The 27,951-nt window shown below is 38.0% G+C and overlaps 2 protein-coding genes across 4 annotated transcripts in view; both read right to left on the bottom strand.

Annotated features, from left to right (window-relative positions):
* Window positions 1-757: 757 nt before the first annotated feature.
* Window positions 758-6,559, bottom strand: LOC113056109 (BMP and activin membrane-bound inhibitor homolog). 2 transcript variants are annotated; one of them, XM_026222609.1, is made up of 3 exons: window positions 6,497-6,559; window positions 2,283-2,564; window positions 758-1,661 (listed from the first exon to the last, which is right to left on the bottom strand). In XM_026222609.1, the coding sequence occupies exons 2-3, from the start codon at window positions 2,512-2,514 to the stop codon at window positions 1,234-1,236; spliced, it is 660 nt and encodes a 219-aa protein (XP_026078394.1). In that variant the 5' UTR covers window positions 2,515-2,564; window positions 6,497-6,559; the 3' UTR covers window positions 758-1,233. The 2 variants fall into 2 exon arrangements, with proteins under 2 accessions (XP_026078394.1, XP_026078393.1); XM_026222608.1 differs by lacking the exon at window positions 6,497-6,559 and adding an exon at window positions 4,479-4,940.
* Window positions 6,560-8,552: 1,993 nt separating this feature from the next.
* The window catches only part of LOC113056108 (WW domain-containing adapter protein with coiled-coil-like), a 37,022-nt gene continuing 17,623 nt past the window's right edge, over window positions 8,553-27,951 (bottom strand). The window contains exons 7-13 of one of the 2 annotated variants that reach the window (XM_026222607.1): window positions 23,136-23,387; window positions 21,574-21,696; window positions 16,888-17,036; window positions 16,695-16,810; window positions 11,192-11,444; window positions 10,050-10,177; window positions 8,553-9,959 (exon numbers count right to left, since the gene is read on the bottom strand). In XM_026222607.1, coding sequence (XP_026078392.1) covers window positions 9,890-9,959; window positions 10,050-10,177; window positions 11,192-11,444; window positions 16,695-16,810; window positions 16,888-17,036; window positions 21,574-21,696; window positions 23,136-23,387 — 1,091 coding nt within the window. In that variant the 3' untranslated portion in view covers window positions 8,553-9,889. Of the gene's footprint in view, window positions 9,960-10,049; window positions 10,178-11,191; window positions 11,448-16,694; window positions 16,811-16,887; window positions 17,037-21,573; window positions 21,697-23,135; window positions 23,388-27,951 lie in introns of both variants that reach the window. The other variant, XM_026222606.1, reaches the window with a different exon arrangement.

The raw sequence follows: 27,951 nt of genomic DNA, 5'->3' as shown, positions 1-27,951 counted from the left end.
GAGGACTACGATCAGACAGTTCCAAAAATATATACATGAATCCTAAGCTTATTGAAAGTTGTAATTAACAAAAAATTACATTTAAGATTTGTTGATAATATATCATAGGGAGAGACTATCAGGCATTTTTTTTAAATAAAAGATCAGGAACAGCAAATTTGGTAAAGGATTTTCAGCACAAGAGATTAAAATATTTGTTCTCCACCTTGAGGAGCCAATTTCACCAACAATCCTCGGAATAAGAGGGAGCTGTCATAAGGAGCCTACACTACTAGATCATAGAGGAATGTTAGTAATTGCTGCTTTTGTGTGTAAAGCTGCAAGCACATTTTCAAAGTAGGTAAAAAAAAAAAAAAAGTTTCACAGTTCTCAAATCTGCCTGTGATTTATGGATTGCAAAGTCAAGCCAGATTGCATACAAGGCAATAACTGTGTTCAGCGAGTGCAGCCGAAGGACTCTGAACTCACAGCTTACTGACATTCCCTCACTTACTATATAAATACTCACTCTACCTCCAGTATTAATCCCAAGAGAGCAGCCGAGAGAGCCAGAGAGATGTAATGTGTCCCTTTTGGAGGGGTTTCAGAGATGACGCAGTCAGATGAAGGGCACTACTTTAGAACAAGGCCCCTGTGTCAGTTTCCCTGCTACTGACTGACCTTCCTCACTCAAATACACACACACAGAGCTGAATAGAGGTAAAAACACAATTACACAGATGTGTTTGATTAATAAAATCATAAGCAGAGGCATGTGATTTGTTACAGTCAAGATTGGATCCTTTATTCATACAATTTGACTACAACAAACCTTTATTTGTACCCTGGTGTCAGTGTAAAATTCTTCAAAAAAAAAGCCACTTCGAATGCAACTTTCCAACCAACCCACAGTCATCTAGTCCTTTTTATACAAATGTGCAAAATAAGACCGTCTTTATGAATCCTTCAGTCTTCAGTGTCATTCCAGGATCCACAGGACATGGCTTGGTGGGGAAGGGGCGGAGTTTGTAGTCCTTAGCTCCGCCCCTTTCATATTCACCACAGCCCCACAGTGACGGGCCAATCTAATTCAAGTAAAGTGCTCTTTAGAGAAAACACAAAGATTTGTGTCCTTGAAATGTCTTCGCTCTCCATGGAGACAATAAAATAACACGCCGAGCGGGACCATAATTAAATTACGACAGCAAACTACACAGTTACCGTTTAGTGCACTAACAAGGAAGCTCCGAGTAGTCATACGAACTCCAGCTTGCCATGTCCCGTGTACATCCCCCAGTGCACAAGAGATAGGAGGTGTTCGCCTCCGCTTCCTCCTCCCTTGCACAGCTCCGTCTGCCGCAGCTTATCGCAGCCCAGACAGCAGTTCTCATGTCCCGTTACCGGCACCATGCACTCCAAGTCCAACTTGGCCATATGGCTTTTCTTGGCATGGTGGTGTCCATGAAAACTGTAATGCAGGCGAGACAGCATCTGTTGGCGCTGGGCCTGGAGACGCTTGTTTTCACTACGAAGCATTCGCAACGCCAGCATAATCAGCAGAACCAGGATAAGCCCACCCGCGATGGGAACCGCTATCACTGCCGCCCGGAACCACACCTCCTTAGCGGATGCTAACTCTTGCACCCTTGTGATCAGGTTCTGGTTGGAGCTGTAGTATCGGTCTATAAAGAGAGAGAGAGCATGGTGAGAAAGTGAGATTTGGAATTTTTTTTTATGCTTGGGGAATGAAAAAACAGCAATGTGTTGCATTTATACTTGTTCCACTCGTTTTAATATCTCAGCGCACCTTTTTCATTAAACAGGATTATATTTATGTGCTTTGAGCCGTCTGTCGAAGGACACAGTGAGAAGCACATTCCAGCACAGTGGGAATGTTTCATGATCCACGTGAATTAAAAAGTATGTGATCTGAATCCAAGTGCTAGAAGGTAAACTTCCAGTAACCCAAAAACTCACGCTACACTTTAAACCATTAAATATCAGCCTGCAGTTTGGAGCCGTGAGAACAGTAAAAGTCAATGTGTACACACATGTAAGCCTGATACTAAAGATTCTGTCACAAGGGCCCATGTTTGCAGAGGACTGACGTCAGACATCAGTAAAGATTGTATCCTACTTCGATTAGATAATATATTTATAAGCATAAAGGAAACACTGTGTCTTATTGCCTAATTATGTCATACACTCTTTACCAATGTGATCCATTTCTTTTAACATGTGAAAAACAAGATCCAATCTACTAATACAGCTTTAGTTATTTTAGACAAATTTGTGTATCTCACCTGTCGAATCACCTCTAGGGTGCATGAGGTCATGCAAACCTCTGTAGTTACACATATCATCATGGCAACACTCTACAGGAGAGGGGCTTCCGCTGGAAACATCCACATTTTTGCTGGGGCAAACGTCCGCTGAGTTTACGAGCAAGTCTACACACCCATGTGTAAGAGGCGAGTTTGTGTTAAGTGGGTCCAGGACCTTCGTAAAGCAAGCGTTGAGCTCTGATTTACACATGTATCCAGTGGCAACGCAGTGTGGTGCGTCACAGTAGCACCGGATCTCTCCTGCAAAACAGAGAAATCATTTTAGTTCTAATCTGTAATAACAGATATCATTGACATTAATGCACCACCCTGGATATATGAAATCATAAAACAATGGTCCTGAAGTGTTTTTAGGAAGCTTTGAACTTTCCAAGATTTTTTGACAATGACTGTATTAACATTTCAGACCAGCACCAACAACTGTTACTGAAAATTTGCCCAGTAATGCGTGGGAATGCTGAAATTCCCATCACATCCATTCCAACTGAAATTGAGCATTTAATTAGAGAACTCAACTGTGCCGTATTCCTAACATTTCTACGATTTTAAGCACTGCAACTGGTTAACTTTTTATTATCAGGAAAGCATTCTTCATTTTGCTAAAGAGGATGTGAGGAAAATAAGTAACTAAATCTAAACTACTCAGATCTTATGCCAGAATTTGGCAAAGAGAGAGAGAGGGCTGAAACTAATATGTGGTAGTTTCTGTTCAACACTGTAACTGTGTCATGGCATTTCAGGCAAGAGATCCTTTTAGTCCGTCTTATAAAACAGGAACCGTGTAGCTTATAATTAGTAGTTTGTTTGCCAAAGTCAATTTCTTTCAACTTAAATGGAAACTCGTAAAGGGGGGTGAGAGAAGGACTCCTTTTTCAGTTAGCACGCAAGCTCACTTGTGGTCAAACCTGGCGGAGGATAACTTTTAAAGGTACAGTCCACCTAAAAATGAAATTTATTTCATTTACTCGCACTTTTTTTCATACCTTTATGAGATTATTCTGTAGAGCACAAAAGGAGATGTTAAGGTTTTTCAATACAATGAAAGCGAATGGTGACAGAAAATGTAATTGTGCTTAACATTCAACTTTGTTCGCCCCAAAAATAAAGTCATATAGATTTCTAACCTTTAACAGTCCCTTCATGGTTTCATCCCAAGATTGGGTAAACATTTTTACATATACGCTTGTATATTACGCTTAAACAGTAGGATGTTTTAGTAAGCGGTCAGTCAGTACATGATTTTTATGTGAATGTGAAACAGAACACTAAACAAACACCACGACACAAACACAAGTAAACTTGGCCTTTGTTTTGTTGTAATCTGCTTTTGAGTACACTGTCCAAAGCTGGAGTTATTTGGCATCTCATAAGTGTACGAAATCGCTCGAGTTCTTCTTATCAGTTAGGCTAAATGGGTTTATTATTTATTTGACTCTGACGGTTGTGGTTATCTAATAATGCATATAAACGAAGCATAGCAAGTTCGTCAAATCAATGTTTAACAAATGCTTAAAAAATGACATTTGAGTGTTTAAGAGCATAATAGCTGTTTAGTTACTCTATTAAACCAACCAAAACAGATCAAGATGGTTATTGGGACATGTTAGCTGGGGCCTGTTTCATAAAACAAGTTTACCAAATAAGCCAGGCTTCTTTCAGTCATACTCGGATTTTTAAAACAAAATCAACTGACAATAAAGCAGACTAACTGAAATAAACCGGGTTTATTTTGTAAACTAGTTTTAAGGAACAGCCCGCTGGTCAACCAGACTTTGGCATCCAGAAACACATTAAAATAACAATTAAATAACAACAACAACAACAAAAAAAGTTTTACAACTGAAACGATATTAAACCCTACAATTTGGATTCGAAAGTGGACGACTAAAGCAAACTGCAATTTAAAAGCGCTTTATGTACAGTTGTAAGAAAGAAATTTAAGTTCCATAATGAGCAGTTTACATATTGTTTACGAGTGTAACTTGTATTAATCATAATTAGCCACGTGTTTCTTCTTCTTCTCCGGGAAACAAGGCCATTAGTTGTGAGATATATGAACATTTTGAAGGACTTTGTGTTTCTGCCCTGCAGTTTACATGCTCTCATTCTTAAGTCTCATGTGCGTTTAGAAAGACTTCACGAGCTCTGTCTTACCTTTAGTGAGAAGAACAGCCATCGCACAAAGTTCCAGCTGAAACCAGAGAGAAACAAGGCTGGAATGGCGATCCATTTACAACTGCTTTTCCTTGTCTTGATACCCTGTGGCAAGACCCTCCGACTGGTTTGAGGACTTGTTACATATGTCCTACATTGATTACTGCATTCCCATGTATCTGTGATCTACGCTGTATCCAAAAACAAACGGGCACAGGCTGTGTCTTGCTCCATCAGAGACCAACGCCGAATCGCTGAGCTCCGAACAACAGAAACATTCCTTGTGCGTAACCAAACCAATCCGTCATGCGTTAGAAACTTGAATATATACACACACACAAACGGAAATAATACAGTAATAATAAGAAAAATCCAAGAGAATTTAGATTTGGACAACAAACTTGGATCACGGAGCAGCAGCTCACTGGCCGGGGAGAGTTCACTGATTCACTTTTGGGAGCGGTGTAGTCACGCCCACAAGAACGTGTATTGGTCTGCTTTGTTGGTTCATTTGCATACACCGTCCTATTGGCATTGGTATTGGTTCACACAGCGGTCATACAATTGGTCTTTCCGCCTACAGATGCTGAGACAGAGTCGCATGATGAGGCAGGTAGCAAGAAATTACGAATTAAAAACCTAATATATTGTTTAATCAAGATTTAAAGACCCTTAACAAATCCATTAAGATATTAATGTTTGTACCTGAGGATAAGATTATGGATTTTATTATTATTATTATTATTATTATTATTATTATTATTTTTCAGTGCTTTGTCAGGCATATCAAGAGGTGGAATCGTCAGGAGGTGGAAACTGCAGGTCTGCACTAGAGAGTGGATGTAGGCGGGTCGTTTAGAGAAATTAGCAACCCAAAGAGGCACATGGCGCCAGCGAGACGACACAGACAGACAGTGACACTCAATTACCCCCCAGACAATCCCATGCAAAACACACAGAGCACAACGATCGATATCTCAACTGCCCTGCCCGCCCTAATGTGTTGAACACTCTGGTCAGGGCATGTGCTTCACAAATGAAGGCATTTTGGGCAACCTTGAATCATAATAAACATTAAATGCTCCACAGGTTTAACCGAGTCAAGTGCTGCAGGGGGTGATGAAAACATTCAGACCAACCCATCAAACAGTAGGCTATGATGTGTTATATTTATTAATTCAATTATTTATAAAACAAAATTCACAATAAGAATACTTAAGCCACTTCTTGGTAAAACATTCATATGTGGTTGATTTGGAAAAACCTGCCTAAAAATCGGTGAGGTTTCTGGCTAATACTGTTTGTTTACATACATGTCAAATATACACTAGCAAAAAAAAAAAAAAAAAAAGAAAGAAAGAAAGAAAAGAAGAAGCTTTTTTTATCATGCACTGTAAAAAGTATTAATTTCCCCAAAAAGCTTTTTTTTTTTTTTTTTTTTTTACTTTGATGATGAGAGACAGACTTGGAGACGCTCTCTTCTTATAGACGGCCATCGATTCAGTGTCAAAGGCTAACTACAAGCGATTCCGCTTCAGGGGACACGTTCTGAGACCTGCAGAAATTACCGGATTGACAGCAATTATCCTAATTGTTGGTCATTTCACAGAGGCGCCAGTTCAAACCCAGTCCTCCCTTCAAATGGCGAGATTCACACCTCCACAGACTGACCCAAGCGTCTGTGAAACAGTCTAAATATTCCCAAGCACATTACAATAATTTAGCAAATGGCTCGTTTTTCGTACGTAAGCTAGATAAGGCCTAAGTCGGCCACCAATTTTATTTTTACATATAATTTTACATAGGTTTACTGTGAAATTAGTCCTTTTTTTTTTAGACAAACTTGTTTATCCAGCTTAGTGTCAAATGAAATATCCGTTAATTAACATAACAGCATAGACAAGTCTTTGCGTTTGAATGGTCAAATGTTGCCCTCTTGTGTCCACAAGTGAAAATCTCCACTTGGTTTTTTATGTATATGTCCAGGTTCCTGTTTCGATCAAAAAGTAATCACTTACCAAAACGTTATTAGTACAAACAGAAGTAGTGAAGACACTGTGCTGACATTTGCTCTATAAACTAATCGGATGAATTAAGCACTCGAAACGAATCGTTTATGAATACAGGGGACACTTAATGCTAATTTGTCTCACCTGATAAAATCTGAAATGGTTCAGAAATAGTTCAAGCCCTTATATTATAATTTTTTTAATATCCCTGCACTTACAGATAAAAAGAGATTTAAACAAATACCTTCTACCTACTCTCTGAAATGCATGTTTTATTGTTATTAGGTAATTCCAGTCACTCTTGTAAACACATTTTAGCTTAGTAAACCATTCAAGTATACTTTTATAACCAAGCGTGTGAGTTTGTCATTGGTAACGTTGAAAATAATGCACTATAAGCATGTTTGTCAACATCTCAAAGTAGTCTTTATTAAGAAAAATGAATGAGCGACTACCCACTGCTTTAAAACAGAGTAGACATCTAACGGGAATGAGTGAGGGGCTACTAGAAGTGCACTAACAATTAATTTATTTGTATATTTCTTACAAAATCTCAAAAGAACTGCACAAGATAAGAGTTTAATATCATGTTTCTATATTCCTTAAAATATTCCAAAAGAAATGCACGTCAACTTTACTTAAACTATTCTATACGCTGAATTTAATGTAGCCTAGTTGTATTGCAAATTTGTGAAAGAAATTCATATTTATCACTTAATTAAGTGTTATTCTATCAACCCTCTACTCTAGATAATGTTATTTTATGACTGATATCTTTATATCCCGCTCGAAACCATTTGATGTGGAGTACTCCGCTTGATAGCATAACCTCCTCTTTACATCTCAAGACCTCCAGTTGAGACACACATCTGAGTCCTATATAGGGAACAGACATCCTGCAAACAGTTAGCAGTTTCTTTTGGTTTTTAACAGTTCTTAAATGATGGGACACATCATTCTGTTGATGTGCCGTTAAGTCAAGCTAAGTTTTTTAAAGCCGTGGTTGTGTTCCAATTCCTCTCGTTTCTCCTTGACCAGTCCATTTCACACAGACAGTATAGCAGTATTCTTTTTTAGTATACTCATATTTTTCCATTTCAAATATAAACTGCATTTTTTCCCCTTCTTTTTAATCCACAGGTGGAACCATCAGTGGTAACATCTGGACAAACACAGGCACCTTCTGCTCAGATCTGATGTGGTTAAAATGTAAAAAAGTTAAAAAGACATTTGTTTTGTCAAGACGACAAAAAAAATTCACTAACCAGTAATCTGTAAACAACGCTGACTCCATAAACATTTTAAAGATAGGTATGCACCTAGAATAAGCGATAATATTTTTAAGGTGTACAACCAATAAATGGCTTCATATCATTCATTCATTCGTGTCTCCATATTTTAATGTAGGTAAATTAAAACATTACTTCATAAAACTCACCGAGTCATATTTTTTAATTGCGTGAGCACTAATTAATGTTAACATTTCATCTGAGCAGTGGTATTTATAAGAGTAATCTCACCAGAACGGTTTTGAGGTACACCGATCTAATTTTCTAATATTTGACAAAGATAAACTACGTTAAATATGAAGTGTATACTTGTACAATGTGGACTAAGGGTTACATAATTAATTTAGATCAGTGATTCTTAATCCAGGACCAGGATTAAGAACCACTGATTTAAATCTGAGGAAAGAAATGGGTGTATTTTATCCTGAAGTGTAACGTCGTACATTTAGGGCAATCTGGCCCCCTCAAAATGGGGAAAAAGGACCCCAAAATAATAGGTAACATTTTAGTTGACACTGTATGAACAATAAATATAAATGTTGAGATTGATTGTTAAAATGCTATTAAATTCTTATATATTTTTTTTTAATTAACTTATAATTAGTGGTAGATGACAGGAAGGTAAATTAAATGTAGAGACCGAAGAAAAGAGCATGAACAATTAAAATACATTATCAACTGACAAACTAAATTAGTTTTAGCCCAATTTAATTGTATTCTATAAACTCAACCTGTACAAAACAAAGACATAACTGACCAAAATAAGAACAAAATGATTAGTTTAGCATGTTTATTACAATACATACATTTCACATTTGACCTTCCGACCCCAGGTGACCCTGCCCTCACCCTGGTGCAACAGGTTTGTTGATGTCCAGTCCTTGGCTGACCCTCAGTTTCCGGTTTTCCAGCAGCAGCCCCCCCCTCCCCCACGTCACCCCCGTTCCATCCAATCAGGGTGCAAAGGAAAATGTGTGGTAATAATTTATGAATACAACATATCTGATAGACTAGTAATCACTGCAACTTTAATAAAACTTTAACGTCATTATTACTCATCAACTGTACATAGGAATGAACTCTGGTTTGTAACAAGTTACCACAGCAACTTGTTAATTTTTTTCCTTTTTCTTTTAAAGTACAGTTTTTATTTAAACAAAAGGGTACTGAAAAAAAAAAAAAAAAACCAGGAAAGATTAAGAGAAAGAAAAGGGGGATTCTGGATAACAACCAGTCTTCTGCTAAGGGAGGTGAGGGAGAGGAACAACACGGGTTGAGCTGCAGGAATGATTCGCTTTCTCCTCTTTTCGTTCTGGCTCACATTCACTCCATCACGTAAGCAGGCACTGGTATTGACCATGGGCCATTAGGGGCAGATAGCAGACCACTGAACCATTGTGGACAAACATGATGTAAACCCCTTCAAAAGGCATGGGGTGAGGGAATGAAACCATCATAGTGCAACCAGACAAAGAAATATATAAACTAACCAAATAACCATGTAGCATGACTACCATTTTTCATATGTAGCGAGAAAAATGAACTGGTTTATACGTGTGCACAGTTGTGAGAAGACAAAGAGTGTGTACGTCATCGTCCCCGTTAAATGTCGACTAGTCCACCTTTTCCATGCAGGTCTGGTACATGCTCAAGGCAATGGTTCACCAATCGTATATCTGAAGAGCATTTTTTTTATTTTTATAATCATGTCATTTAAAAATCTGCAGTCAAGAGTTCTATATATGGTGGCAATGAGGGCACTTGAGATCCCAGTCTGCCTTGGTTCTGATTAGTTTACCGTTCGGATGTCAAAAGCTTTGATAGACATGGCTTCATCTACAAAATATATTTACAACATGGAAATAACATCTACAAATAATCTACATGTACAGGGATGGGGCGAGGGCAGCTCCCCCCTCTACCCTCCCCCCACCCACCCTCAGTCCAAGCAAGACCTCGCTGCGGCTCGTTTAATGTAAGACTGGGCCCAGAGCAGAACGCAACAGAACTTCAGTTCTCCAGGGTTCCGCGTGCATGAAATGGGTTTTGCCCACTCATTCACCTACACCTCTCTCCTCCTGTTTCAAGACCACATTGCAAACCCCAGAGTTCCTCAAACCATGAAGGAATTTTGATTCTTCAACTTTTCAAGTTCTTTAATTTGTTGTCTCAAAAACAGTATCCTGTTGAGAGAGAGAGAGAGCCAAGTTAGTAAATCTGCATTTCAATGGGTGTCAAATGCTTTGGTGTATGAGAAAGTGAACTGCACTGACCTCTGCTCCCGCAATGTGGCCTGGATCTCGCACACTCGCACCAGTGAGCGAAGGTTCTTCAGCTCTGTGCAGTTCTCTGACATGTAGATGCTGCCCATGGTGTGAGCCTCCTCACGTAACCGCGAGGCCTGGATGGGAGAGCAATATGGAAATGGTTAGCCGTGCAGCAAAACATCTGTATTTCGGTAGCATACAGGTGAATGCCAGTGATTTGTGCACAGCAGTCCAATACTTAAAGGGCTTGTTCAACCAAAAATGGAAACACAAAATTATCAATAATCTATAAAAAAAAAAAAAATCACAACTTTATTCAACAGCTTCTTCTCTTCCGTGCCAGTCTTTGACACGCTTTCATAATAGAACCACAAAGCAACGCTCATGAATGCATGTGAAGACTGACAGAAAACAGAAAAAATTATTGAATAAAGTCGTTGTTGTTTTCTTTGCAAAAATAGTCATTCTTGTAGCTTCATTACATAACTGTTGAAACAGTTAACAAGATTAAAAAAAAAAAAGTTTTATAGCCATCAAAGTAGCATTTATCTGATATAAAATACAGTGAAACCGCAATATAAAATATTACAATTTTAAAAATCCTTATGCGTGATGTGAAGGCAATTCTTCAGACTTTTCAGCAGGCATTACTTCTTCAGCATCACACGATCCTTCAGGAATTATTTGAATACGCTGATTTGCTGCTAAAGAAATAATATAATTTCTGCATTTGTGTGTAATGTTGTATCATTTTGATTACCTGATTATCTAGATAAACACTAGAAATGTTTTTATTCATGTTGTGTTCATTGTCATTCTGTTTATTGTCACCTATAATTCATGTTTATTCAATTTCTGCTGTTTTTGTTCTTCCTGCTCTGAATTACAGCCCATGCACTTGGCCCGGTTTCACTGCTTGCAGCTAAATTTTCTTCTTGTCATCGATGTTGAAAAGAGTTGTGCTGCCCAGTATTTTCGTCGAAACTTTTTTTTTTTTTTTTTCAGGTTTTGATTAATAGAAAGTAAAAAAAAAAAGCATTTGTTTGAAATAGAAATCATCTCTTTGCATCACTTTCAGTTAATTTTATTGCATATTCGCTGAATAAAAGTATGAATTATTCAAAAAAAAAACATTCATGCTCCCTGACCTGTTTCTCCACATGCTCCGCGGGCCACCCTTGCACATGTTTGATGAGGTTCTCATTGAAGTGTGCGGCCAGTGTGGGTGTAATGGAACATGTTGCTCTGCATGGCGCTGTGCCAGCAGATACTGAACCCAGAGGCATGGCTCCGCTGACTACACCTGGTCCTTGACCTCCTCCTCCTCCTCCTCCACCACCACCATTACTGCTGCTGCTGTTACTGCCCATGTGGTTTGGAGCAGGAGACGGACTTCTCTGACTGCTGCAAATCACAAACAGTAGATGGGTCAATGTCTTTCTGATTTAAGAAACAACCACTTTTTATACACAACTTCTCTGTCTGCATCAGGTCTTTACAAATTCATTCATTTAATGTGATCCTAATGCCGGTTTTGACACATACTCTTGTCTGCAGTGCGTATGCGTTGCATATTTTGGGTCCCGTTCTTCGTGATCCCATGTTTTAAACTTTAGTTAGTGTGTAATGTTGTTGTTAAGAGTATAAATAATATATGTAAAATTCTAAAGCTCAAAGTTCAATGCCAAGCGAGATATTTTATTTAACAGAACTCGCCTACAATGAACGACCCGTTTGGACTACAGCCCTCTAGTTCCTGCAGTAATGGCGTCACTAAAACAGTTTTTTGACTAACCTCCGCCCACAGGAATACACAAAAAAGGGGGGCGTGGTCTTGTTGCGCTCCGACGGAGAAGAAGAAGAGCTGCGTTTGTCGCCATGTCGTTGAAACGCTGTTATTTTCATTTTTGGATTCCAATCACCTTTGTTTGGGCTTCCCAGGGACGCTGTACTTGGAGATTAATGGTTACAATTTATGTTTAACTCTGTTCCCGAAAATTACAATCCACATGTAAAACTATGTGCAGCACATATGGCTGAGGACATCTAGCTGAGGACAACTTCCTCAATCTCAATCAGTTTAATGCCGGATTCGCACAAAGATTATTCTTGAAAGATGGAGCAGTTCCCTCTTTGTCTGGAGAAGCCGTTGTTTATGGACCACAACCGGTAAGTGTATTTATTATTTAACCCTCATGTGGTGTTCGGGTCAATTTGACCCGGAGAAGATTTTCTTTTTCCCGAAAATAATAGTTAATGTTATCGCTTTGGACTGAAACTTAGTGACTTTGTTCCCAAAGGGTATAACTACAATTAAAAAAAAATTGGGAAATTTTCTTACTTTTTTTGTGGGGGTTTTGTTACCTTGTTACACTTGTGGTGTTCCCGGTCAAAAATGACCGGCCTATAAAAAATAGCTCATAAATCACTCATTATACCATATTTTCACCCAATCTTGGATTCAATCTTTTTGTCAACTTGTTCTCTTTCAATTAGGACTGGTTTTATATTTCTGTTTGCATCTGATTAATCGTGGGCCTCATTTATCTGAGAGTAGGCATCTCGTTTTTTGAGTAAAAAACAAATAATTTATGAGTAAATTTGGAAATATGAAAAAAAATTATGAAAAAAATGGCTACTGTTGATCACACTAGTCTACTCCAATGTTTCACCAGGAATTTTGTTTTGAAACTTTTGTTTTCTAAAAAATATGGCACATAGTCACACTTGTGGTGTTCCCGGTCAAAAATGACCGGCCTATAAAAAATAGCTTAGAAATCACTCATTATACCATATTTTCACCCAATCTTGGATTCAATCTTTTTGTCAACTTGTTCTCTTTCAATTAGGACTGGTTTTATATTTCTGTTTGCATCTGATTAATCGTGGGCCTCATTTATCTGAGAGTAGGCATGGTCAAAAATGGTCACAATGGCCGACCATTGAAAGTGAATGGGAGAGACTGAAAATAACAGAACAATTTAGTTTTCAGGAGCATGTTCATTATTTTCATGTACACACATGTGCATATGTGCTTGCAAACATCGAGCCCTTGGACCTGTGCATGTATCGATACATTTATACACACGCTACCCAGACACACACACGTTAAAACACACAAACTTTTTTGAGTATTACACAAGGAAAACCTTCAGGAGGAGGCTGTTCCTAGAAGAGCTGGGAAAATCCATGGTGAGCCCCCTGATACAGAGGCGCCAAAATATACCCAGAGCACTGCCCTCTGCTACATTGGTGAGAGACATACAAACATCAGAACCAGGTCCTTCAGCTGGCACAGGCAAAGGAGAGAAACGAAAGAGATGCACTTTGTGTGCCCCAAAAGATGTGAAAACAGGCACTGTCTGTTTCAAATGCAGAGTGCACATTTGCAAGGCACATACATTAAACTGTTGTCAGTCATGTGCATAAGTGACACAAAATGACCAATTGCAAGTTATCTTAAAAATGCTTTTGTTAGTCACTTGCATGAGTTCATACAGAGACCGTCACAGTTTCTTATTTTGGTTAGTTCATAATTTGGAAAACTGAAAGAAAATGAACAGTATTTGATTTGTATTCTCTATATGACAGCGTTAATGTGTTTATTTTTTGTATGTCACAATGGTCAGTATTGTCATGGAACAGCACAAGTGTTACTGTGCACCCCTTTTCTGAAAAATTAAAGCATTTCAAAATACAAGCCCTGTGTTTTGTAATCTTCTACATTCACTTTCAATGGTCGGCCATTTTTGACCGGGAACATCACAAGTGTGACTTTGTGCCATTTTGTACAAAATAAAAGCATTTAAAAAAAAATTCCTGGTTAAACATTAAAGTAGGCTAGTGTGATCAACAGATGAAACTTTTTTTCACCTTTTTCACAATATTGACAAAATTATTAACAAATAATGCTTTTTTCACTCAAAAACTGAGGTGCATAAGCTCGGATAAATGACTCCTAAAATTAAATAGTTTGAAAATTAAATGCAAAACCAGTCCTAATTGAAAGATAACAAGTTGACAAAAAGATTGAATCCAAGATTGGGTGAAAATATGGTATAATGAGTGATTTCTAAGCTATTTTTTATAGGCCGGTCATTTTTGACCGGGAACACCACAAGTGTGACTTTGTGCATTATTTTTTAGAAAACAAAAGTTTCAAAACAAAATTCCTGGTGAAACATTAGAGTAGACTAGTGTGATCAACAGTAGCCATTTTTTTCATAATTTTTTTTCATATTTCCAAATTTACTCATAAATTATTTGTTTTTTACTCAAAAAACGAGATGCCTACTCTCAGATAAATGAGGCCCACGATTAATCAGATGCAAACAGAAATATAAAACCAGTCCTAATTGAAAGAGAACAAGTTGACAAAAAGATTGAATCCAAGATTGGGTGAAAATATGGTATAATGAGTGATTTATAAGCTTTTTTTTATGGGCCGGTCATTTTTGACCGGGAACACTACAGGTGTTATTGGGTTTTGAACACCACATGAGGGTTAAGTTGGTGCGTTTAACAGTCCCTGTAACTTATTACACGAAGGGCAACGCTGTTTAGCTTTGTTCGCTAGATGTTAGGGCTGTGCAAAAAAAATCGAATGCGATTTTCATGCACATCTCGTTAGTAAAAACGCTCCTGTGAAAAGTACATCTCCAGCACGTGCGTTCTTTTACTGTCTATGGTTCAGATCAGGATTGGCAGGTTTTCAAAACAAATCCTGCCCACTTGCTTCTCAAAACTAGCCCAACCGTGTTTCCAGGAGGGCAGCGTGCCCTAAACTGGTGTCGAATCACAACACAGGTACCGCTGGCACAATCAGAACTGGTTACGTATTTCTGAAGGAGGGACTTTATAGAACAAGGAAGTTATCAGCCTGTTTTTGTGACGGTGAAAAAGCGGTATACAGATACGTGAAGTGTGTGAAAAATACTGGGTTTTTTTACACACGAAACATGAACACATGTTATATTGCACACTGTAAACACAATCAAAGCTTCAAGGGGACCTTTAAAGCATTCACATTGCACACGATTGCGGTACGTCAATGCCTTCCAGGAGCGGAGCGTCTGCAGCAGTGCAGCAAACATTTACACACAGAGTCTATTTTTGTTTTGTTTGATGCAAAAAATAAACATGGACTGACACAGAAATTTTGTAATTTCCCAACAAATTCATAAAGTTTACTGTGTTTCACAAGTCAACACGTGGCTTTTTGGCTAAGTTTAAAACAAGAAAAAGTGCACTTTTAGATAAGGCAATTAACATAACAGATGCACTTCTTGTGTTCAGAAAACGTTCTTTAAGACCTGCGGTATGGCTTGTAATAAAGATTTTATTGCAAAAGGCACAAAAGTCAATTGTTTCTGTCAGTGGTGAGTTTTAATATTCAATGTTTGTGATAGCCCAACAAGAAAATAAGGCTAAATGCTGTTTAAATGTGCTTGAGCAACTTAATATACAAACCTAAAAGTCAAATGCATGAATAACAAATTTTTTATAGATATTTAACCATATAATCTATATAGAAACAGGTTTAAACAAATGTCTATGAAAGATTGTAACTGTACTGTGATAAGAGAATCACAATGCTATGCATTTAGAGTAACAATGATTTATTTGAAATCAAAATAATGGATAAATGTTGCGTTTGTGGAAAACAGCCTCGGATCAGTATCGGACTGCAAACCAGGGTTCCCACACCTTGATTAACTTCAAATTCAAGGACTTTCCAGGTCCAATACCCTAAGATTCAAGGACTTCTTTCCAGTGGCCCTCCTTCACAAAACTTAACATCTAGCAAAGTTTTATCATAGGCAGAATGCAAAATGTTTCAATACAAACATTTCTCAAATGTAATTAAGCAACATTTCAAACCTTTGACCCATGAAAAAAAAGAAAGAAAAAAAAAGAAAACGGACTTGGCAACCTTGCATTCAACACGAGCTGCAGGAATCAAGATTTGACTGATCATGGGGTTGAGGGGAGACAGATTTATATACTATTTAAATACTCTGTGTATTGATAGCGGCTCCCAGATTTGAGAAAATTATGCACTATTAGAATGTTTGCAGGGAGCGGGTGGGATTGGACACAAAAATCACAGGAGTGGGCAAAATTGGTCAGAAATTCAGTGGGAGCGGGATTAAGAGAACAGTCCATCGCAGCGCTCTAATACATAAACGCACTGGCAACTGGAGAAAGCAAAAGCCAAATTCCCAACATTTTGGGCGATTCCGAATTTCTTGCACAAAATAAATTCAAGCACTACCTGCATCAATGTATGTTTATTTTCAAAATCTTTCCAGGGCCTTGAATTTTTTTTTTCAGATTCACAAACTTGCAAACGCGTCCTATGTGAAAGCAAAATGAGTCTGAGCTGCTTCTGCACCGCATACATAATGCAGATGGACTTCATATGCACTGCATACATGTTTGAAACATGCATAAAACATCAAAATCAGCAGTATCAAAAACAGCCAGAAGATGGCAGCATACCACAGCAAAACAAGCCTCTTTAAGCTACAGACATGGCTGCTGAGGCATGCAGTGGGCAGTTCGGTACCCATAAGCCTTTATTAAACTTATTTTGCAAAGTTTTTAATTTATAAAGTTTTAACGAATCCATTTAGTAATTTCTTAAGTCACCTCTGTCTCTGCAGCGTCCGTGGAGAGTTGCCGTTGTCATGATGTTTGTCTGTGGGAAGGGACTGCTGGGATGACGGTGGAGGAAGAGAACTGGATTTAACTGTCAAAGCGTTCATCTGAGAAAGATAGGGGGAAAGTGTTAAGGTCATTTTCTCGTTTTTGACATCCGTCATCTCATTTGACAGCAGTATACCTTTGTCTGTGAGGAGACTGGCGTGGTGCTGAGGGGCGGTTTGAGGGAGGCTGTGTTGGTCTGTGGCGTGCTGATTCTAGGAGACACATACGACCGAGGAGAGGAAGCGTCTGATGTCAGAGACATTGGAGACTGGCTGGACTGCTGGGCTACTCCACATGACAAAGAGAAAGAAAATGAGACAAGGTGAAGGGATGATGTCTAAACCAATCACAACAGGCATGTACATGACTTACAAACACTGTTCCAGCTCAGATTCAAATCTAGTTTGTGTTGTTAAACTATAACAAAATTTTAAACATTGTTAATGTAAGTAAAGCTAAATCAAAATATTATAATATAAAAGACGAACTTAAAATGAAAGTTGAAGAACTAAAATTTCTATTAACAATAATAATAGTACAAAATTTATACATACATACATACATACATACATACATACATACATACATACATACATACATACATACATACATACACATTTCTATCATTGTTCAGCACTGTGGATAGGTGCCGTTGAGGAGATGAGATAGTCTGTGCTTTTAGGCAATTAACACACTGAGCGAAAGATAATAAAATAAACCTGGGAAATTAGAGGGTTAGACTATGAAGATTTAGGAAAAGAAACAATGCCTAAATATACTGAATTTGTGGAAATTCGTGATCAACCGGCAAACCAGAACAAAGCCGCGTAAATGAAGACTATGGGGTCCAAAAGCATGGTCGCGATCTAACATTTTCCAGTTAACCTATTATTCGTCTAATAAACAAAGCTTTTATACCACACTTGTCATAATCAGATCTTATCATTTCTAAATAAATAATTGCTGGATTCAAAACAGCGATTAATAGGCGCTGTGACCGACACATTCCTGCAGCATTCAGTTTAAATAGACCGTAGTATACCGGTCCACTCTGCTGTTATGCCAAGGACGTTTTTGCTCATATGAAGAGGATCATCTTTTCCGTCTATATGCGAATGCGTGTTAACTACAAGCCTAGTTTACATTATAAATAATAGTTTAACATTCAAATACATTGCGAATATGGAAACATTTCGATTTGTGCCGAATGAGACATGAGCAATAACCTCCAAATAAATCTAGCCAAAGCCGCGCTCGCTCATCCTCGTCTGCACGCATGCACTGTCACGATCTAATGCGCTGTATGCCGGATTTTTAAAAATCTGACATTTTCTAGGACAGAATACAGCAGGATCAAATTAATGTGAGCAACTGTGTTTTGGTGCAGCAGCGCCGATGTAGTTCACTTAATGTGCAGCGCAGTCACACGCGCTCCACATTTCGGATAATTTTATACAATAATGTCAGTTGAAAACATTGCAATTGTGCTTTAAAATACAACAACGAGCACCACAAAACCATTTAAAGAGGCGCGTTCAGCGTTCTCCGTGCGGGATTGGAAACTGTCAACAAAGTAAAATGTCCTCAAAAGTATGGCGCGCTCTCTTCATTTTATCAAATGATCATGATCGCATCTATTCATTTTATAATCCTGCTACTAGCATTTTATTCAGACTAAAACCTCTTTAATTCAAGTGAGAAAGCGTTTTGTGTGTGTGTGTGGCTTTTGCACATCCTGTCATACCGCTGACTGTGTGCCTGCAATAGACGCATTTTGCAGTATTATGGTTAACCATTAATCGATTAATTGATCGTTAATTTAAACGACGATCGATCATGGAAATAATCTAAATTTGACATCCCTAATCTAAATACAAACATGGGAAACCAAAATTACTATTATTATTAGTGATTAGCTCAGTGTGATTTTTTTAAACCTTGATGTTCTAGCAATGAAAAGATTTCATTTAAAATAATTTCAGAGATGTAGTGTGAACTAGACTGATTTTCAAACATAAAGCACTAAAATGACCTGCCTAAATGAGTATTCACTACAAGATTACTCAATGCCCATATGTTGATTTTTTTTTTTAAAGGGGTCATATGATGTGATTTTAATCTTTTCTTTCTCTCTGGAGTGTTACGAGCTGATTGTGCATGAAGATCTGTAAAGTTGCAAAGACTAAAGTCTCAAATCCAAAGAGAATCTTTATCGAAGTTAAAGGGTTAGTTCACCCAAAAATGAAAATTATGTCAAAGCTGCAGTAGGTAACTTTTATAAAAATGTATTTTTTTACATATTTGTTAAACCTGTCATTATGTCCTGACAGTAGAATATGAGACAGATAATCTGTGAAAAAAAAAATCAAGCTCCTCTGGCTCCTCCCAGTGGTCCTATTGCCATTTGCAGTTACGGACCGCTCCCGGCAAGAAACAACCAATCAGAGCTGCGGTCCGTAACTGTGTTCAAAATGTAGAAAAATGTATGTAATAAGCGAGTACACCATGAATCGATTTTCCAAACAATGTTTTTAGCTTGTCCTGAATCACTAGGGTGCACCTATAATAAGTGTTTATATTCGGACTATTTTATATTGCTTCGAGGGTACCGCGGCGGAGTAACCCAGTACCTTTGTGATTCTTCATAGACATAAACAGAGAGAAGTAGCTCCGGCTACGATGTTCTTCCGCAAGACGCAAGCAGTTCTGTTTATTAACCGCTAGAGCGTCAAAAGTTACCTACCGCAGCTTTAATAACCCACCCTCATGTTGTTCCAAACCCCTAAGACCTCCGTTCATCTTTGGAACGCAGTTTAAAATAGATTAGATTATTTTAGATTAGACTATTCCGAGGTCTTACGAGTTTGGAAAGAGTAATTAATGACATAATTTTCATTTTTGGGTGAACTTACCCTTTAAGACTCTGCCACGCCCCCTGAAACTGCTCATACAAACACGCCCCACACGTCTACATCACTGTGGGTGAAATATTTGCGTAAAGCCGCCCAAATGTTCAAAAGAAAGAAGCCCTGGTTTCAGTAACCTTACCACAGTTACTGTTGAAGCAGCCGTGTCAGGAAGATGCTGTGTGTTTCTAGGCGAAAGCAAAAGCACTTTATTTGGCCTTCCGAAAGTAGATGCATTTAGAAATCTTTAAGATTACTTCCAACAGAACAGCAACGCATTTTGCGGATGACCGTTTACGAAGCTAGGAGAGGAGGTAATTCTGACTTTGCTATGACAATATGGCACTTCTGAATCAGCTACACAAATGTTTTGTTATTAGTTTAAGTTTCTGCTATTGAATGTTCCAATGCGGAGTTTTGCCAATAGTATCTGCGCGTCACGTATGTGTGTGTGTGTGTATTTGTGCACGGTCAAACAGTGGAGTCAGTGGTCTTAACCATCCGTGGCTTGTGTACTGCAAACACATACGAGCTTCATCACGGTGTCTGTCACATGACTCTGTTCCCCTTCCGGGCTTGAACTGATGGTAAAACTAAGGACATTATTTACTGTCTTTACATTTATTTCGAAAGATGAAGCTCGCAGTTATGGAAAGCAGCGTTACATTTAGACGAGTGCTTGTGGCCAATCACAATTTACTGGGCCAGCTGGCCAATTAGAGCAGACTGTGCATGTCAGAAGGAGGGACTTTGAAGAAAACCTACAAAGAGGACCTACAATAATATACAGTATTTGAAAAATAATGTATTGTCAACATATTCTGTTACACCAAATACACAAAATAATGATCTTTAAACAAAAAGCATCATATGACACTTTTAACATAGTTCTGCTATAGAAATACCAACTCCCTTAAAGTGTAGAAACACCATGGACACACTGAGATCATTAACAGGCTAAGCAGCACACTCTGACCTACTGTTTTTCTAAACATAAGCATGGGGCAAATGTTAAAGCCTTTATAGAAGCAATGATTTTTTTGTGTGTGCATCATTTTCAAATGCATCAGTGATAAGTTATTTTTTAAACAATATATTACTTCTAAACAAGACTTAAAGCACAGAGATGCTGTCACCTAGTTTATAAAACAATTTTATCCATAGACTACATTTGGATCATCTGAAAGCTAACGGTAGAATACGTCTGATCCCATTTTATTTGTAATCTGGACTGAGCACAACTAATGACGTTAGAGTCCACTTGAATGTCCAGGTACAAATCAATGCAGATTTTTATTTTGTTTGCAATTTGGTTACTGAAAAGGGGTTGGAGGGGTTTCCAATTTTATTCTGCATTTAACTTGTATTGTAAAATGTACAATTTATTCTTAGTTCTTGGGCTGAGATCAACCATAGTCTCACAAAAGTCATGTGGGAAACAATGAATGGATAAAAAAAAAAAAAACACGTGCACAGAACCTCATTGAGTTCTCTTTCAAGTTATATAATTCAACGTCATTTAGATATCGCCAAATAACAGATGCTGCATGACAAATCCATACATAGAACTACTTAAAACCAGTGTTAAAACCAGAAATCATTTCTGAGGCCCACATGGCTCACCATTATCTGCTCAGACAGCAGCAGCTAGGCCTGTGTGTGCGATCCTTGCTAAGCTACCAAGTCCATCTGCTAACTCAAGGAAGCTGACTCAGAACCCCACAGCTGACATGAGTCGGCAACACAAGCTCATGCCACAAACAAATCAGATCCCATGGGCTCAAGTTATAAAGTTCAAGATCAGGTCACAAAATAGAGCCATTTGTCAAAAACATTTAATTTGGATGGCACTGTAGCACAAATAAAAAACATAGCAGCTAGTAGTATGAGAGAGACAGCAAAGTGTGTGTTTGTACCTTGACTGGACAGTTGAGTAGCCTGGGAGAGCAGAGTTGTGATGTTGAAGGCAGACGGACCAGCAGTTAGGATCTTGTGGAGCATGGACTGCAGCGAAGCCTGAGTTACTGCAGCCGTGAGAACTACAGAGTCATAGAATGAGGCAAGAAAGCAAGAACAAAAGGTGAAGACAAGAAGCAGACAAAAAGATGTAAACAAAACTGAAATAATTCCAATTGATCAAATGTTTCTGCAGGAAAAACCACTTGTTTACTAAATGCTTAGCTCACATTAGGTGCTTGTCTTTTTATTCATTAGCAAGCAGTTAAGAGAATCTGCAAAGCTCTGAAAAGTTGAGTCCAAGTTCATTCCCTTTAAAGTCAAAGAGGTGACTGCACCAACATACTTATGTTAAATACCAATAGAATTGTGTCTGACTTGGGGCTGAAATTAGTCTAATAAAACAGGGCTTCTTTAAAAACAATTAGTCAACTCCTTGTTCAGATAATTTACAGAGAAGCACATCCCAGCTACCAGTCAAAATACAGCATCTAAATAACAGATTATTCTTCTACAGGACAGTTCATTTAAGATTCCTTGGAAAAATATGAAGATCTGAAGCAAAATTTACTTGTAGCTATAAAGTATTTATTAAGACATCTATACTACCATTCAAAGTTTTGGAACCACAAGTTCTTTTTGGATGTTTTTAAGAAGTCTTTTATAAATATTTTTATAAATCACCAAAACTGCCATTTTCTTTTTTTGAAATATAGTAAAAACTATTATTAAATATTACTATAATTCAAAAGAACGTATCTATTTGTAATGTAAAATGAAACCTCTATTTAAAAATGTTATTTATTCCTGTAATGGAAAAGTTAAATCTTCAGCAGCCATTACTCCAGTCTTCAATGTCATAAGATTCTTCTGAAATCATTCTAATATGCTGATTTGGTGCTCAACAAACACCTTCGAGCAAAGCTCTTAACCACAGCTTCAACCAGAGGAAATGTTCCCAGCAACTAGATAAAATACAATATTCATGTATTTGAAGAATGAAGCAGCAGCCCTGCCACTGGATAATGCCAACTTTGACATTTTAGTATTTATACACATCTGTCATACACGCGTATGAAAGATGAGACCAGACTGGCCATGTAATTGTGCATCATAATTTGCAAATGCAGCCAATGATGGAAAGCGAGGAGCACACTCACACTGGCAATTCATACAGGCCATGTTCAGGAAGCAGCAAAGCTGATTCATCCCTGAGATGTGAAGTTAAGAAAGGAAATGCTGACGCAAGCCTAGCATGTACAAGTATATAACATTCCCACTTGAGTGGTACAAAAAAAAATAGAATAAAGCTGCAAAAAGTATGCTTGCTAACCACATTGAAGTTATATATTTATAGTAAATTACAAAAGGTGATAACCACCATCACCGCAGTATTACAAGCAAGTTTTTAACATTCGGTTGCTTAAGTGGGTCTATCCCTGTAAAGTTTTGGACTGCTATCAGCATACTATATTTTAGGGGTTCACGATCATCTCCATTCACTCAGATTCAGTCCACTTACCTTCATTGATCTTGGCCATGTCTACACTGGCGTTGTTAAGCTGCAGGGCCGTTTGGAGAGCGGGGAGGAGCTGACGTAAGAGGGAGGGGTCTTGAAGAAGAGTAGGTGGAGCCGGCGACTGCATCACTGGAGAAACTGGGACTGTAGAGCCAGAGGCACCACTGGCTGAGTTTGCCATGCTTAAGCCAGATACAGCAGCAGAGGAAGAGGATGGTGTGAGTGAGGAAGGCTTCTCTGTAGCAACTGGAGGCTCTATTTATGGGGGGGGGTGAAAGAAAAATGATATAGAGGTTAATGATGTTTAGTGACATTATTGGAGAAAAGCCCTAAAATCTTTTAAATGAAGGCTCATAGACAATAAGATTGATAACTGTAAGGTCAACTATATTAGCACCCACTAATGGTATTAAACATATCGGTACAAAGTCCTAACATAAAAAAAAAAAAAAAAAAAAAACGTAACGATACCAGCTTTTACGTAGAACTGATAGAACCAAGTATCTGGTCGATCCGGTACCTGCTGATAGGCATCTGCATTCAAATGCTCTCATATTTGTGGGATGTTCTATGGAACTAGTAAAATGTTTCTATTCACAAAGTGTTTTTGCAGAGTTGAACATTGTGGCCAATTACAGACAGCGCATGAACACAATGACCAAACAGACGCATTCAAGTCAGAATCCACTCAATAATATAATATTTTTCCAGCGTGTGCTTTGCAAATTGTTTCGCTATTACGAGAAAGTGCCTTCAGAGTTCCCACACTTTGACAAATTAATTGCTTTCCAGTCATTTGCGATTATTGGATAATGAGTTTTAAAAATCATTAAAATCCAAAAAAAAAAATTTTACTAATCAATCATTTCCACCAATTTGTTTTCTGGTTTGGCAGAAAAGACTCCACGAATCACACAAAATCATAAATTTTGGCTTAGAAGCCATTTTTACTCTACCCCAATAGTGATATCTAATTGATGAAACACTTCAGAACGGAGCATACCAACAAAAGTGTTTTACTCACTCTAGAAATTTCCATGACTCAAGTCAAGGAACTTGTCATTTTCTAAGCCCGGAGAAAATGTATTTTTATTTGTAAAACTCCCTGATAATCTGAGGTTTTTCATGAAAGTGGGAGCTGTGTACCTTAAACCTGCTGCGTAAACCTTGGACGTTGAGGCTGTCCAAAAAATAGAATGCGATTTTCATGCGCATCTCGTCAGTAAAGGCGCTCCTGTGATTAGAAGTACATTTCCAGCATGTGCGTTCAGATCAGGGTTGCCAGGATTTCAAAACAAATCCTGCCCACTTGCTTCTCAAAACTAGTCCAAAACCAGCCAAATCGCGTTTCCAGGAGGTTCCCCGATAAAATTACGTCCCTGGTTATAATACACGTTTTTTGGCCGGGTTGCCTTGATAAAATTCACATTTTAGGGGCTAAACATCACGTTATTGGTATTGGGGTCCCTTCAACCCGCGGACATGAAAAACAACTGTGGACTTGGCAACACTGGTTCAGGTGGAGCAGCATTTCCTACACAGAGCCATAGTCCACTGACAAGCTACACAAAATCGTTTTCAAAATCGACAGATTTTGAAATTGATTTTGTGTGGATTTTCTGTGAACTATGGCTCTGTGTAGTAAAGGCCAACCAGTGTTGCAAAGTGTGCTTTTGTTTTTCATGTCCGCGGGTTGAAGCGACTCCAATACAAATAACGTGATGTTTAGCCCCTAAAATGTGAATTTTACCAAGGGAACCCCGCCAAAATGTTTTATTTTATTGCCCGGAATGAAATGCGATTGGGCTAGTTTTGAGAAGTAATTGGGCAGGTTTTGTTTTGAAAACCTGGCAATCCTGATCGGAACGCACGTGCTGGAGAAATACAACTAATCACAGGACTGCATTTACTGACAAGATGCACATGAAGACCGCATTCGATTTTTTACACAGCCCTACTTAGCATCTGCTACCCTTTCGACAGCTAGCTTTGATATAGCCAAGCATTGAAAACAATACTGACAGAAGTGAACTGCTGTGACGACTGGAAAATAAATAAACAGATGTTTAAAGAGCATTAACACATCATGCTGCATAAGGCAAAGACATGCTACTGCCTCCTACCAGCGTACAAACAGACCCCAACACTGTTTATGTGGGTGGTGTGGATAAGCAGACGTCTGACACATAAAAATATTGCAAAAGCTCTAAATTTTGTCATTCTATAAATACAAAACCAATCTGTGATCGTCCGTGAAAACGGCTGTCATTAAAAAAAAAAAAAAAAAACTCTGTCTCTACCTAAAAAACAGATTGCCCTTTTGTTTTTAAAGTATTTCAGGCCAGAACATTCGCTGTGTTGGGTTAGCGAAGACAGGTCAACTAAAGTAAACAAAGGTTCTATAGCTTGCGGAGGTAAATGTTACAGCATCCCAGCCTGGTCATTAAGGTTGAGTGGCCATTAAATGCACAATTGAGATGGACTTGATATTTACACATAAGAGGCTACTCTACAATAAAAATATTCGGCAAGCTTCATAACTCAAAGCTAACATCAAGTTAAAGGGGTCATATGACGCGGTTTCAGTAACCTTACCGCAGTTAGTGTTGAAGGAGCCGTGTCAGGAAGATGCTGTGTGTTTCTAGGCGAAAGCAAAAGCACTTTATTTGGCCTTCCGAAAGTAGAAGCATTTAGGAACCTTTAAGATTACTTACAACAGAACAGCAACGCATTTTATGGACGACCGTTTCATGAACCCAGGAGAGGTGGTAATTTTGACTTTGCTACGACAATCTGGCACTTTTGAATCAACTACTTTTAGTATGTTTTGTTATTGACTGTTCAAATGTGGAGATTTGCATAGTGTGTGTTCGGGCCCGCGTCTGTGTGAGAGAGAGAGAGAGAGAGAGAGAGAGAGAGAGAGAGAGAGAGAGAGAGAGAGAGAGAGAGAGAGAGAGAGAGAGAGAGAGAGAGAGAGAGACAGACAAGGTCATCACAGTGGAGCCAGCTGTCTTAACTTTCCATGGCTTGTGTACTGCTAACACATACGAGCTTCATCCCGGTGTCTGTCACACGACTCTGTTCCCCTTTCGGGCTTGAACTGATGGTAAAACTAAGGACATTATTTACTGTCTTTACATTTATTTTTACAGCAGTATGATTATGGAAAAGGTGCTTGCATTGTTTGGCCAATCACAATGCATTGGGTCAGCTGGCCTATCAGAGGAGACTGTGCTTGTCAGGAAGAGGAACTTTGTAGAAAAGGATGCATTTGAGACGCATAGAGGACCTACGATAATGTACAGTATTTGAAAAATAATGTGTTTAACATTAAAGCATGTCTGCATATAATGATCACAACACAAAATAATGATCTTTAAAAAAGCATCATAAGACCCCTTTAAAATAGGAGTTTTGTTTTCCATCACTTGACTCATTTGCTATATCTGCACTCACTTAAAGGGATAAAACACCCAAAAATGAAAATTTGGTCATTAATTACTCCCCTCATGTCCCTCCAAACCCATAAAACATTTGTTCATCTTTGGAACACAAATTAAGATAACTTTGATGAAATCCGAGAGCTTTCTGGCCCTGCATAGACAGAAACGCAACTGACAAGTTCAAGGCCCAAAAAGGTAATAAGAAAATCTTGAAACAATCCATGTGACATAAGTGGTTCAACCGTTAAGTTATGAAGCTACAAGAGTACGGTGAGATATAAATATATATACATATTTTTTTATAACATTGTTATTTTTGTTTTCTTTGCACACAAAGTATACTCGAAGAATTCTCTATATATAAAATCACATAAACACTTCAGGTTTTTAAGTTATTTATTGCTGCCTTATCAAACAGAATTAACACAGTAACCAAATACTACAGCAAAAAATAATAAAAGGAAGACAAAAGTCCATCTCCCCCATTGGAATTAAAAAAAGGTGACCTCTGGTCTGTAAACATCCATGTCAGTGTTCCCCTTTTGAAATATAACAAATGGAAATAGATCACAAAAGCATTTAGTGTTTTCAGTTTGTGCGATCATTCTACATTTCTTTAGAACCTGAGGTAGAGAACTACTTCTTGAGTAGTCAAATAATCTTGTTGACGATTTGGCGTGATCTTGGATCATTTGGTTCTTCGAAGCTCATTCCGGAGCTGCTGTCATAGCAACAGGTCCGTTAGCTTAAACCTGCTTGGGAGCAGGCTTATTTAATGTAAACAGGATTAGATCGCTTCTTTTCAACCAGAACTGATACTTAAAATATGCCTGCTACCAACGCTACTTTATTGCAAGAGTATCGTACTGATCCAGGGACAGTAATTTAAAATAATCATTAAAAAAGTTTAAATTATATAAAAATGTTGTGTAGTCCATAACAGCCTACCATAGACACAGCCAGTTTTACTCACTGAAATATTTATTTGTCATAAAATGATTACTTCATAATTGTATTAGAGTCTTACACACATGCTATACAGATAATAGAGTCGTGCATTATTTTGAGTGATGACTTATTATAAGAGTGGCTTGATGGAGCGCAGGAGATGCAGATATCATGATATTGACCCTTTAGAAACTTTCATTAATGCTGTCACGTAACAAATCTGTCCCAATATAAAATGAAATGAATAGATAATTTCGACATTGAAATAAAAATGTAAAGACTGCACAACTATTATAAATTGCGAATCTAAATAATTGGGAATAATGAAAAAAATTCTAATAAAATAAAAACATGTATCTATTATCTGTCTCATGTATCTATTATCAAATTTATGTAGTTTTGTTTGCTTGGCTGTTTCCTTATAAAAG

The sequence above is a fragment of the Carassius auratus genome, chromosome 37, assembly GCF_003368295.1.
Source record: "Carassius auratus strain Wakin chromosome 37, ASM336829v1, whole genome shotgun sequence".
Classification (NCBI taxonomy): Eukaryota; Metazoa; Chordata; class Actinopteri; order Cypriniformes; family Cyprinidae; genus Carassius; species Carassius auratus.
The sequence above is the reverse complement of the archived record's forward strand: the minus strand, read 5'-3'. Positions and strand labels throughout refer to the sequence as shown.